General features: G+C 48.9%; 1 protein-coding gene across 1 annotated transcript in view; it reads right to left on the bottom strand.

The window, feature by feature from the left end:
• Nucleotides 1-14186, bottom strand: part of CDH15 (cadherin 15) — a 110177-nt gene that overhangs the window by 73633 nt on the left and 22358 nt on the right. The window contains exons 2-3 of the mRNA XM_030204603.1: nt 3835-3993; nt 3415-3570 (exon numbers count right to left, since the gene is read on the bottom strand). Coding sequence (XP_030060463.1) covers nt 3415-3570; nt 3835-3993 — 315 coding nt within the window. The remainder of the gene's footprint in view (nt 1-3414; nt 3571-3834; nt 3994-14186) is intronic.

Here is a 14186-nt window from a genome sequence, read left to right as displayed (position 1 = left end):
GAGCCTGCCATGAGTGGGAAAGCGCAGGGTACAAATGTAACAAAAATAAAATAGATACTATTGGAGATTCTACACGGAATGTTGCTACTATTGGAGACGCACATACAGAAACTTGATCAGATCATTCAGCAAGCAACGCTGCGCGGCCGAGAAGAGGACTTCGGCTGGCGGGGGTTGGGGTCCCCCGCCAGCAAAGGTACGTGACGGCGGCGGGGGAGGGTTGGCGGTGGGAAGGGGGGGAGTTGAGGGTCTTGGTAAGGGGGTCCAGGGCCAAATCTACAGGGGCCCATGCCCCCATGGCCCCATGCTAGCTATGCCCCTGGTTGGGTGCAGTAGTGGCAGAACTCTCTGGCAAACACAAGCATCACCTCCAGCAGCAAACAAGGGAACTTGAGTTGACTGTCTACACTGCATGGACCTTACCTTCTACTCTGTTTATATATCCAGGCAGTCTGCAGGGAGGAACTGTGGGGGTGAGACAGAGGGAGGAAACCCTGAATACTCAGGAGCAGGTGTAGAGGAGTGGCCTAATGGTTAGTATGGGTTGTAGACTTAGGGAACTGGGTTCAGTTCCCACTGCTGACCCTCCACAGCTCCGTGTGACTCTGGGCAAGTCACCCAACCCTCTGTTGCCCCAGATACAACAGTATTACATAGACTGTGAGCCCAACAGGGACAGACTCTGAGCACACCACCCGTACTCTCGTCCACGCTCTCATTACCTCTCGCCTTGACTACTGCAACCTACTCCTTACTGGCCTCCCACTTAGCCATCTATCCCCTCTTCAATCTATTCAGAACTCTGCTGCACGTCTTATATTCCGCCTGAACCGATATACTCATATCACCCCTCTTCTCAGGTCACTTCACTGGCTTCCAATCAAATACCGCATACAGTTCAAGCTTCTCCTTCTTACCTACAAATGTACTCAATCTGCAGCCCCTCATTACCTCTCTACCCTCATTTCCCCTTACGTTCCCGCCCGTAACCTCCGCTCACAGGACAAATCCCTCCTCTCAGTACCCTTCTCCACCACCGCCAACTCCAGGCTCCACTCATTCTGCCTCGCCTCACCCTATGCTTGGAATCAACTTCCTGAGCCCTTACGCCAGGACCCCTCCCTACCCATCTTCAAATCCTTGCACAAAGCCCACCTCTTCAATGTTGCTTTTGGCACCTAACCTTTATACCTTTCAGGAAATCTAGACTGCCCCTATTTGACTAACTGTACATTTGTCCTTTAGATTGTAAGCTCCTTTGAGCAGGGACTGTCCTTTTATGTTAAATTGTACAGCGCTGCGTAACCCTAGTAGCGCTTTAGAAATGTCAAGTAGTAGTAGTAGTAGGGAGGAAACCCTGAACACTCAGGAGCAGGTGTAGAGGAGTGGCCTAATGGTTAGTATAGGTTGTAGACTTGGGGAACTGGGTTCAGTTCCCACTGCTGACCCTCCACAGCTCCGTGTGACCCTGGGCAAGTCACCCAACCCTCTGTTGCCCCAGATACAACAGTACTACATAGACTGTGAGCCCTACAGGGACAGACTCAGTACTGGTAAAGTGAAACTGTAAACCACTTAGGTCTCAGGCTCAGCAGTATGTAAATACTGAAATGAATGAATGAAGGTGAGGAGCTGGGGCAATGTGTCCTCATAAAAACAAAAGAAAACACTTTTCTCTGTATTACGACTCGGAGGAGAAGGGTGAAACTTTCATTGATACCTTGTTTTTGTTTTCCAATACGAGTCTTTTCCGTGTCTACAATGAGTGCTCATGGAGGCCAGGGCATCACACAGCCATTTTATTAATGAAAGATTGGACTTGAAAAGGTTGTAAGACACCTTATTAGGGGAAGGTGAAGGACTGCTGGCAGGGGATGAGCTCTTGGTGTCTTCCGTCCTAACCTCTTTCAGTAGGAGGCGCTGTTGAGCAGTGGTTCTCAACCCATTCCTCGAGGACCGCCTGGCCAATCAGGTTTTCAAGCTGTCCATGATGAATATGCGTGAAAGATTTGCATGCAGTGGAGGAAGTGCATACTAACATATCTCATGCATATTCGTTGCGATATCCTGAAAAGCCGGCCAGACGGTTCCTGAAGAATGGGTTGAGAAGCAAAGGAGTGCTGTGTTCAGGGGAGCTCAAAGTTCCTGCAGTCCCAAGCCACTCCTACAGATGGTGCTGTAGAGAATGGTGCAAGCACTTTTACACTAGTTGAGATGGAGAATGGCAGTGAGCAGAAGTGAATTTAGTTCTCACTCACTAAAATGTCAGGAAGTATTTTTTTCACAGAAAGGGTGGTAGATACTTGGAATGCGCTCCAACGGGAGGTGGTGGAGATGAAAAGGGTTACTATCCCAATGGGGCGAAGCTACCATCTGTGGGATTATGACTGAATGCCTCTACTGATGATGTGTCGTTGTGGAGATGAAAAGGGTAATAGAATTCAAACACGCGTGGGATAAACACAAAGGAATCCTGTAACAGAATTCAAACACGCGTGGGATAAACATAAAGGAATCCTATTCAGAAGGAATGGATCCTAAGGAGCTTAGCCGAGATTGGGTGGCAGAGCCAGCTGGTGGTGGGAGACGAGGATAGTGCTGGGCAGACTTATACGGTCTGTGCCAGAGCCGGTGGTTGGGAGGAGGGGATAGTGCTGGGCAGACTTATACGGTCTGTGCCAGAGCCGGTGGTGGGAGGCGGGGATAGTGCTGGGCAGACTTATACAGTCTGTGCCAGAGCCAGTGGTGGGAGGCGGGGCTGGTGGTTGGGAGGCGGGGATAGTGCTGGGCAGACTTACACGTTCTGTGCCCTGAAAAGGACAGGTACAAATCAAGGTAAGGTATACACAAAAAGTAGCACATATGAGTTTGTCTTGTTGGGCAGACTGGATGGACCATGCAGGTCTTTTTCTGCCATCATTTACTATGTTACTATGTTACTATGTTTAGAAGGAATGGATCCACAGAAGCTTAGTGGAGATTGGGTGGCAACACTGGTAATTGGGAAGCAAAGCCAGTGCTGGGCAGACTTCTAGGGTCTGTGCCCTGAAAATGGCAAGGACAAATCCAGGACAGGTATACATATAAAGTATCACATACAATGAGTTTATCTTGTTGGGCAGGCTGGATGGACCGTACAGGTCTTTATCTGCTGTCACCTCATATGTTACTACTGAATCTTGACTTTAATGGGCACATGTATGGCTCCTGTCATGATTGGTTGTTCTGTGTGTCTTAAGTGTCAAGCCACTAATCAGTTCAGCCTGAGAACAACTTCAAAGACAAAAGAAAACCCTATAATCACACCACTGCATAGAAGGGTAGGGAGGGACCGAGGGGTGCAAACCAGAAGAAACATGAAGGCAGTGAGGTACACATCATTCCTAAAAGGCCCAAACTTGGTTCCCCCATTACCTTGAAGTGATCGTTCTTCTCTCGGTCCAGCATGGTGTTCAGGTACACCACACCCGTGGTCTTATTAATGGAGAAGATACCACGCGGTTCCTCATCTACCCCTGGACCCTTGATGCTGTACAAAATGCTTCCGTGCTTCCTTTTATCAGACTTTATCTGTCGGGGGGGGAGAGAGAGAGAGAGAAAAGAAAGTTTTGTATGTGAGCCTGAGACAGGTCAGGAGACGGCAGGTGATCAGAAAACCTGTATTAGAGGTAAAGTAAGTGGAATGAAAATCTGGACCCCATATCTACTCAGGCATCAGTGAGGGGAGACTCTGGAAGGCAATATCCAGGGTAACACCAGCAAGTGAGGATCTGGGACTGGGCTGGGGCCAGAGTTACACCAGTGGCAGGAGATTCTGAGGGGAGGGGGTATTACCTGGACCAGTGCCAGTGGGATCTTTTTGTAGTTTTCAGACACACTAATTGGAGGAATGACCCAGGCTCTTTTTATCCTTTTCAGCCCATCTGCTGCCGCGTCCTGTTGATGCCATGGGTTCAAGAGAGGAAGTCCATCATTCACAGGGAGGCTCCAGACCTGAGAGAAGAGATATAGTGATGAAATGGGTAATGTTCAAAGACGTAGGAGCAGGGGCGTAGCCAGACTTCGGCAGGATGGGGGTTCAGAGCCTGAGGTGAGGGGGCATATTTTAGCCCCCCCCCCGGTGCCACTGAGCCCCCGCCACCATTTTTGACCCCCCCCCCCCGTGCCAACCCTTTCAACCCTTTTCCCGCCGCTGCCAACCCTCCCCCGCTGCCGCCCTTGGGTACCTTTGCTGGCTGGGGTCCCCAACCCCCGCCAGCCAAAGTCCTCTTCTCCGGCACGACCGCGTTGCTGATCTGCAAGGGCAGGCTTCTGTTTCTGTGAGTCTGACATCCTGCACGTACGTCAGACTCACAGAAACAGAAGCCTGCCCTTGCAGATCAGCAACGCGGCCACACCGGAGAAGAGGACTTCAGCTGGCGGGGGTTGGGGACCCCCGCCAGCAAAGGTACCTGATGGCGGGGGAGGGTTGGCGGCGGGAGGGGGGGTCGAAGGGGTTGGCGGCAGGGGGGGCAGGGCCAAATCTATGGAGGCCCATGCCCCCGTGGCCCCACGTAGCTATGCCCCTGCTTAGGAGCTCTTTTCCTAAAGATTAGCCCATGTTATTTTATTTCTATGGACCCTGCTACAGATATATATATATATATATATATATATATATATATATATATATATATATATATATATATATATAAAATGTGCTAATCTTAGTAAAAGACAGACAGGGACATTCCTGGTGGGAAGCAGTAGAAATCAATGCCCATAACTTACAGGACAATTTTCAAACTGTCTGCATTGAGATACAGTTGGGGGTATTTTTAACCCATGGGCTCTGCCCCAGTTTTCAAATGTATGCCATTTATATTTAGCTCACACTGTTTCGTTGATGGCTTCACTCGATTTCCATTCTGCATTTCTCTGTTCCCAGACGGCTTTACACTCTCAGAGCTTGAGATTTACTAACGTCTAGTCTAGTGCCAGGGCACTCAACTCACGTGTGCTATTTACTGCCCTGAATCCATTTCTGGAATGAGACCGCTTTCTTATGACATAGTAGCACACTTCAGTAAACCCAGCCCCAGTTTGTACCCTGGGGTAATGTGAGATAAAGCGATTCTCCTAAGATCCATCTGTGGCGGAACTGGGATGTGTGCAGGCAACCCCCCCCCCCCCCAAAAAAAACTGGTTCCTTTTCTCGTTTTTCCCAAATAGTTCCCTATCTTGGGGTGTTTCCACTTTATTTGCAATTTGATGTACTGCTATTTGGAATACCATCATGATGGTTTAAAATATCATCTATATAAATAAAATCCCCCCTCAAACGTTCTGAAGCTCACTCCGTGGCAGTGAAGCACTGAACTCCTGTACTCTTGGTAGGCTAGGCTATGAGGACCACTCACCTTCACTCATAGACCCGCCCTCAGCCTCGCCCCATCTGCACATAAAAAGCAACCTCAATGTTCTAAGCTTTGTGGCTTCAGGGTTCGTAAGTTCGAAGCTCTGTAACCACTTTTACAAACCATCTAACTCTGCCCCACCCTCACGTCAAAACGTTATGACGTCGAGGGCGGGTCATAATGACCACAACTACACAAAGCTAGGAAGCCCATTGTTTGATCTCTCTTTTCACTCCCCAACGCAGCCGTCATTCCCATACACTGTAAACCAAGAATGCGTCGCCCCCCCCAAAATCCAACCCCCCCTCTCTCACAGATGCCCGTGCACGTCACCCCCCTCCAAAAACGCCAAACCACTCCCATCTCTCTCTTACTCATGCTTCCACCCACGCAACGCCCCTCCGCTCCCCGACATAGGCCCCGCTCATCCCCGGTACGTGCACGTCGGCCCCCCCTCCAAAATTGGCAACCCCCCTCTACTACCCTCCCCTCCTCTTACTGGAGTCCCAGCCGCAGAAGTGAAGGGCAAGGTAGTTCGGAGATTCTGCTGCCTTCCGTTCTGTTCGCTATGAGCTCTGTGCCCTGATTGTCTGGTCCCGCCCTCATTTCCTGTTTCTGCAAGGGCGGGACCAGACAATCAGGGCACAGAGCTCATAGCGAACAGAACGGAAGGCAGCAGAATCTCCGAACTACCTTGCCCTTCACTTCTGCGGCTGGGACTCCGGTAAGAGGAGGGGAATGTAGTAGAGGGGGGTTGCCAATTTTGGAGGGGGGGGGTCGACGTGCACGTACCGGGGATGGGCGGGGCCTATGTCGGGGAGCGGAGGACCTTGCTAGCGCCCGTTTCATTTGTGCCTGAAACGGGCCTTCATTACTAGTTATAGATAAATCAAGGAAGGAAATACAATTCCATCTAGGATAGATACAGGAAACAATTGTTGAGTGTCTCAGGCCCAATATGGAAGATAAAACAATGAAGCAGACCTTGTAAAAAAACAATATCTTTATTAGTAGATTAAAAGCCCCCAGAAATTCAACATAAAATGTCCGACATGGCCATGTTTCGCCAGTATAAAAATGGCTGCATCAGGGGCAGTGGGTCAAGATTCTGGGAACAGTCTCTCAAAAACAACGCTGTGGTTATAGGCTTTTACATATTGGATCTGGCGGACCAACTGCCTTGTTATTTTTTGATTCCAATATACCCCAAGAAAACACAATGACTGTAACAACCCACACTAGTCAACTTGACACATTAATCTGTACGTTAGCGTGCGGTAAATCACTTTACGCACATCAGAAATAATTTTCAGGTACACTAATGAACCAGATATACGTCCCAGTGGGAGGGAGAGGATTTGAACCCTGGCTTCCCTGGTTCTTAGCCTGCTGCTCTGATCACCAGGGCATTTCTGCAACGCATGGTCTTTTGCGGGGCAGCCGAGAGGGGGGAGGGCAGGGGGGAAAAAATTCCCCGGGCCCGGGCCTCCAGGGGGGGCCCGGGGCCACAGTCCCACCCGCCCGCCCTCGGCTCTGTCAACTGTCCGCCACTGGGCTGGGCCCCCTCCATTCAAATCACAGTGCCTCACCACCTCGGTCCATGTCAAAGTGCAGCAGCGGCAGTCTGCAGATTGCCTCCCTTCGGGCCTTCCCTCCCTGTGTCCCGTCCTCGTCTGATGTAACTTCCACAAGTGCGGGACACAGGGAGGGAAGGCCCGAAGGAAGGGAGGCGATCTGCAGACTGCCGCTGCTGCGCTTTCACATGGAGTGAAGTGAGGCGCTGTGATTTGAATTCAGGGGGCCGGCCCGGTGGTGGACGGAGGGGGGCGGGTGGAGGGGGGCATCAGCGGCGACGACGGCCTCGGGGGGGAGTGCGACGGCAACAACCTCGGGGGCCCCGGAGGCGGCTTTGCCCGAGGCCTGGCCCAGTCTCTCGGCGGCCCTGGTCTTTTGCTTTGAAACTTTCCACCCTAAACATGTCTCTGAAACTGCTCTGAAGGTGCCTAAAAGTCTGAGCATCATAGAACAGTGCACAGATATTGCCACATCCATCACTTTGAAAAGCGACCTTTTCATTTGAAAGAATGTCTGGGCATTGGCAGTCTATCACCTCACCCTCAGCTTACAGCTCAGCAGTCAAGAAAGCAAACAGGAATGAGTCAGAAAGGAACAGAAAATAGAACAAAGAATATTACAATGCCTCGGTTTACATCCACACCCAAGTGTGCTCAATGTCAAAAAAACGATATAGAGGATCTGGATCTGGGGTTTTCAACCCAGTCCTCGGGACACACCCAGCCGGTCAGATTTTTCAGGATACCCACATTGAATATGCGTGAGAGATTTGCATACAATGGAGGCAGTGCCTGCAAATGTATTTCATCTGGATATCTTGAAAAATAGACTGGGTTAAACCTCCCTGAGCTAGATAAAGGGGGTGAAGAAAGGCTAATCTTCCTTCTTTAAACCTCCTAAATAGATTACAGCCAGGTGTGGGTATATCCCAGTCATGAGACTCGTTGAGCCACGTGTCTATAATTTATGTATTTATGTATTTATTTGTTGCATTTGTATCCCACATTTTCCCACCTATTTGCAGGCTCAATGTGGCTTACATAATACCGTGATGGCGATCGCCAATTCCGGTATGAGAAATACAGAGTGGTAATTGCAATAAGGATCATAAGTGATAGAGTACATTGGGTAGTCAAGGAGGAAGGGTTAAGTTTTGTCCAGTTCTTGTATGAGTTTCGTTGTGTTGTGGGGTTCCGGTGTTTAGGTTGGGTTGTTGTGGTATGCCTTGGTTACAATGTCCAAGTCAATTTCTACCATCAGGAATTGTGTTGCCTAGACCAGTGGTTCCCAAACCTGGTCCTGGAGGCACCCCGGCCAGTCAGGTTTTCAGGATATCCACAATGGATATTCATGCAAGAGATCTGAAGAATGCACTGCTTCCACCTCATGCAAATCTATCTCATGAATATTTATTGTGGATATCCTGAATACCTGACTGGCTGGGGTGCCTCCAGGACCAGGTTTGGGAACCAACTGGCCTAGACTGGGAACATTTGTACTTACGGTCTTCCAGCATGGATTTCGTAGTTTTTATTCCCGTCTCCCCTTTCTTTGCTGATGGCTGATTTAAGATGTCTCCTTTTATTTTTTTCTGCTATTGTGAAAAGCCTTCCTGCTTACATCAGGTTTGGAGCGGTGTATTAAAGCTGCTTATGTGATGCCGGCCTCTCTTCTCCCTCACCATGAACAGGTAGAATTTCCGAAAAAGCTATAATGTTGACCATGAGTTTGTCTCTCTCCTAAAAGTTGGAACTCAAGTCTCTGCATTTCAGAGGTGCTGTTTCTAGCTCTTTTTTCACTATATACTATGGGGCAGCCAGCTTTGGAACGCTCTGCCAAGATCCATCTGAACAATCAACGACCATCTATCATTCAGAAAAATGTTGAAGACCCATCTCTTCAAGAAAGCTTACCCTAATGACCCAACTTAACTTTTTAAGCCCACCCACATGATTCCTGCCCCAACGATTATTATACCTTTGACCACGTCTCGCAATCTCCTTATGCTCATTCCTCAATCTCTTCCTCTCCATCCTTCCTACTCCTTACCCCTCCCGATCTCTTCTCCTTTTGCTCATCCTATCTTTGTTTACCTCTCCATGTTCAATTTACATATCCTCAAAACCCCACTACTACTATGTTTACTACAACTTGTAACATTCTCCTTCAAGACTTTGTAATTCTATTTATAATGTAAGCCGCATTGAACCTGCTACGTGTGGGAAAGTGCGGGGTACAAATGTAATTAATAATAATAATAATAATAATAACGGGGTCGATACTCAAAGCGATTTACGCTTCCGGCCATTTAAATTGCCCGTGGGAGGCACTTCACCGTCTAGCACTACTGCATATTGCCATAGATCGTTAAAGTGAAAGCCGGCTATTTTGTGGGCAGTCCGGGGGTAGAATTAGGCGGTTAATTGCCAGAATTCAGTACTTAACCAGCTGAGTTAACCGGATTGCATAAAACTCAGTCCAATCTTTATGCGGTGTCGCTTAGGCAGCAAAGGAGGTGCTTTTACTAAGACACGAAGGTGCCTACGTGCGTACAAGACGTGTCAAATTAGAGGTACCACCCAGCTACCACATGCCCCAGGCAGTAATTCTAATTCTGACACGCATCCAAAACGCGCGGCAGAAAATAATTTCTATTTTCTATTGTGTGGCGCAAACCCAGGTTAACGCTAAGTCAACAGGTCGTGGTAAGGTCTCGGGCCCAAAATGGATGGGTGCTGATTTTTATTTTGCCGCATGTCCAGTGGCGTAGCAAGGGAGGGGCGGTGGGGGTGGTCCGCCCCAGGTGCATGCTGCTGGAGGGTGCAGAGAGCAGCCGCGCGTCTGTCGGCTACACTGATTCCCTGGTCCCTCTGCCCCAGAACAGGTTACTTCCTGTTCTGGAGCAGAGGGAGCAGGGAGCCAGTGGGGGGGGGGCTTGATCCGCCGGGGAGGGGTGTCATTGCGCCAGGGGGGGTGTCGTGCTGCACCCTGGGGGGACGGATGCTGCTGCACCTGGGGGGGGGGGGGGTGCGCAGCGACGATCCACCCCGGGTGGCAGCCAACCTAGGATCGCCACTGCGCATGTCCATTTTCGGCAAAAAAGGCCTTCTTTGCAGGCGAGCTGAAAAATGGACCTGCGTGCATCCAACACACACGTCTACACCATTTTTCATTTTGCAGGCCATTTTTCGAGATGCCTTATTAAAAAGGACTCCTAAGTGCTGAATGTCGCACTTAACCACATAAGAGATAGGCGGCTGCGTAAACCCAGATATTCAATGCTAGTTCCCGGACATTGCCTGAAATTAAATATCCAGGGATAAAGCCGGCAATGGCTAAAAGAATGCTTCCCAACTGAAAATCTACCCCGTGTTGTCATATATGAGCATGTTAATTCCCCGAAATTGTGATTTGGGTGGCCTGCAGACGAATTGCAAAACAGATTTCGAAAATACTGATTTGGACGTTTTTGTGAGAAAAATGTCGAAATGCTGCCTTATGCCGCTCTTTCGAAAATGAGCCCCACAGTGTAAGAAACAGACCTTGCTAGAGGGCTTATCTCCCATTGTTTGCTCTGTCTCTAATGACTCCCTTAGATGCTCAAATTTCTGAATGAAGCATAATTCACAGAAGCCCTTGAGCCAAAACAGCAGATATAATCGTTTTAGGACACTCTGGTATGCAAGTTCTTTGTGAGCTTAGGAAGGAGAATTTCTGAAGCTTGAGCTGAGTATCGCATTGCCTTGGCCTCTTGCAGACACTCATTCATGGATGCGAAATGATCCTATTATGAGAATCGTCTATCAAGTGTGTTGAATTGCCCATGTGAGCTCTTTGTGAGTGTATGTAACCTTATGAAGGATCCCACCCGATCCTGTCCTCCTTGTCTGCATTGTCCTGAGATAATGGCAGACTACTTTGAGAGTTAATTCACTGGTCTCCATGCCTCACTCCATATAGTTGATGCAGAGCGAGAGCTGTAGGATCCCTGTTGGGTTGTGTTTTCTTGTCCTGCTGGCTCTGATGAACTTATATCAACACTACTTCTGGATCCTTATTCCACAGCTGAATAAAGGCTGTTAGGAACCAAGAAATGGACTTTTTTGTTGGCATGCTGTTGAGCAGATGATGATCCTAGCAGAGCTTAGTCTCCATCCGGTGCTGGTGCTGAAGGTCCCATTGCTAGATATCTTTCAGCCAGGCTCCTATTGATGCATTTCCAGTCTGCCTTTCTTAGCTATCCATCTTGTTCTCTATCAGTTACAGGAATATTATGATTCCTCTATCTTCCTGATCAGCAGCATGGGTTCTGCTCTTCCCCTCATGCCTCGTATCTATTCTTTGTTATGGCCATACAATGAGTTTAATGCTACTCGTATTTCATAGGATGTTCAGGGTTGCAGTTACTTCCTACTGTAGTGTGTGAGCAATGCATTGTGTGTAATGTAGTCCAGCATATGACTGCAGCAGGGGCGTAGCCAGACACCCAACTTCGGGTGGGCCTGGGCCCAAGAACTCTGCCTTGTCCCACAAGTGATTTGGTCTCTCCCTCTCTCACCTGCATGTCATATGGTCTCTCAAATGTCCCCCCTTCCCCACATACCTTTTAAATAGCAGATTTTCACCAGCAACAAGCAGCAACTAATACACACTGCTCATGTTGGCCCCACAGCCTTCTCTCTGATGCAAAATCTTGTTTCTGCATAGGCGGGAATACATCAGAGGGAAAGCTGTGTGGCCGGTGAAAGCAGTATCAGTCGCTGCTCACTGCAGGTGAAGATCTGCTATTTAAAAGGTATACAGGAGGGACAGTTGTTGGGAGTTTTCGGCTGGTGGGGCTTGGGGATCCCTGCCAGCCACATCACAGGTGTGCTGCAACTGAGGGGACCTGAACTCAAAGTGGATGGGCCTAGGCCCACCCAGGCCCACCCTTGGCTACGCCACTGGACTGCAGTCATTCTTGCTCAGTGTGCAAGCTTTATTCTATTAGATTGTAAGCTCTTTGAGCAGGGACTGTCTTTCTTCTATGTTTGTGCAGCGCTGCGTATGCCTTGTAGCGCTATAGAAATGCTAAATAGTAGTGGTAGTAGTAGTATTCCTTGTAGCTTTTCCTCTACCCGAGCCTCCCCCTTTCTCTCAGCTGAGCTGGAGTCTCTTATCTTTCCACTGTCTTTTCCTGATTGACTTCACAATCCAGGGGTGGACTGACCATTTGGGCCCAGAGGCTCTGCCTGGATGCCCAGATGCCCGGCGTGCTGCTGGTGATATAGTGGCTTCAGCGGGGTGGGGGGTGCGGGGAACATGTTCTTTCCTACCTGGTCTGCTGGGCTGCCAATATTCCCCCCACCCGGCACCACTGTACAGTGATACCTCGGTTTTCGTCGATAATCCTTCCGAAAACAATCAGCGAAATCCTAAACCGACGAAAACCGAGACAATTATTTCCATATGAATCAATGTAAATCCAATTAATTCGTTCTAGACACTCCAAAATACATACCAAAAACACATTTTATAGAGAATAAATATAGTCCCATGATGGAGCTAAAGGGAAAGGGTTAACTTATTGGCAAGGGAAACACTTAAAAGGGACAATGAGATTTGAGCACATGTGATTTTATCTTACGTGCGTTGCGTCAGACGCGCGGGGTGATGCTCATACGAGAAACAATGCCACAGTGAGCAGGAGAACGCGTGGGTCACCCTTTGTTTTCGCAAAATTAGCAGCGAGGTCACGTGGGCACGCCGACGAAATCCGAGACAAATTTTTCACGGAAAAAAATCAACGAAAACCAAAACCGACGATAACTGAAGTCAACGAAAACCGAGGTATTACTGTATTTTAGAAACAGCGGCTGAGACTCCCTGCGGAAGTCTCGTGAGACTGTCGAGATCGTCGAGACTACCGTGGGAAGTCTCGGCCGCCATTTTGAAATCATGGCAGCGCCAGCAGGTGGGGGAATAGTGGCAGCACAGTGGGCAGCAAAGAACATGCCCCCTCGAAGAGGCCACTAGACTTCATAAGTACATAAGTACATAAGTAGTGCCATACTGGGAAAGACCAAAGGTCCATCTAGCCCAGCATCCTGTCACCGACAGTGGCCAATCCAGGTCAAGGGCACCTGGCACGCTCCCCAAACGCAAAAACATTCCAGACAAGTTATACCTAAAAATGCGGAATTTTTCCAAGTCCATTTAATAGCGGTCTATGGACTTGTCCTTTAGGAATCTATCTAACCCCTTTTTAAACTCCGTCAAGCTAACCGCCCGTACCACGTTCTCCGGCAACGAATTCCAGAGTCTAATTACACGTTGGGTGAAGAAAAATTTTCTCCGATTCGTTTTAAATTTACCACACTGTAGCTTCAACTCATGCCCTCTAGTCCTAGTATTTTTGGATAGCGTGAACAGTCGCTTCACATCCACCCGATCCATTCCACTCATTATTTTATACACTTCTATCATATCTCCCCTCAGCCGTCTCTTCTCCAAGCTGAAAAGCCCTAGCCTTCTCAGCCTCTCTTCATAGGAAAGTCGTCCCATCCCCACTATCATTTTCGTCGCCCTTCGCTGTACCTTTTCCAATTCTACTATATCTTTTTTGAGATACGGAGACCAGTACTGAACACAATACTCCAGGTGCGGTCGCACCATGGAGCGATACAATGGCATTATAATATCCGCACACCTGGACTCCATACCCTTCCTAATAACACCCAACATTCTATTCGCTTTCCTAGCCGCAGCAGCACACTGAGCAGAAGGTTTCAGCGTATCATCGACGACGACACCCAGATCCCTTTCTTGATCCGTAACTCCTAACGCGGAACCTTGCAAGACGTAGCTATAATTCGGGTTCCTCTTACCCACATGCATCACTTTGCACTTGTCAACATTGAACTTCATCTGCCACTTGCACGCCCATTCTCCCAGTCTCGCAAGGTCCTCCTGTAATCGTTCACATTCCTCCTGCGACTTGACGACCCTGAATAATTTTGTGTCATCACAAACTTGGATATTTTTTGGCCATAATGGAACAAAGCAAAAACATTTTGGTCTAGACCTGTTTCAATCACAAAAAGGTGCCCTAAATTCAGTGGCGGACCAGGGGCATGTGGGGGGTGGGGGGGGGGGGGAGGGTTCCGCTCCTGCTGCTTCGTGGGTCCTGAAATTTTTACCTTGTTCCGCAGGCTGTGCCTTCCTGCAACCTCCACC

Source organism: Microcaecilia unicolor, chromosome 5, assembly GCF_901765095.1.
Source record: "Microcaecilia unicolor chromosome 5, aMicUni1.1, whole genome shotgun sequence".
Lineage (NCBI taxonomy): Eukaryota > Metazoa > Chordata > Amphibia > Gymnophiona > Siphonopidae > Microcaecilia > Microcaecilia unicolor.
Note: the sequence above shows the minus strand (reverse complement) of the source record. Positions and strands in the feature narration are given on the sequence as shown.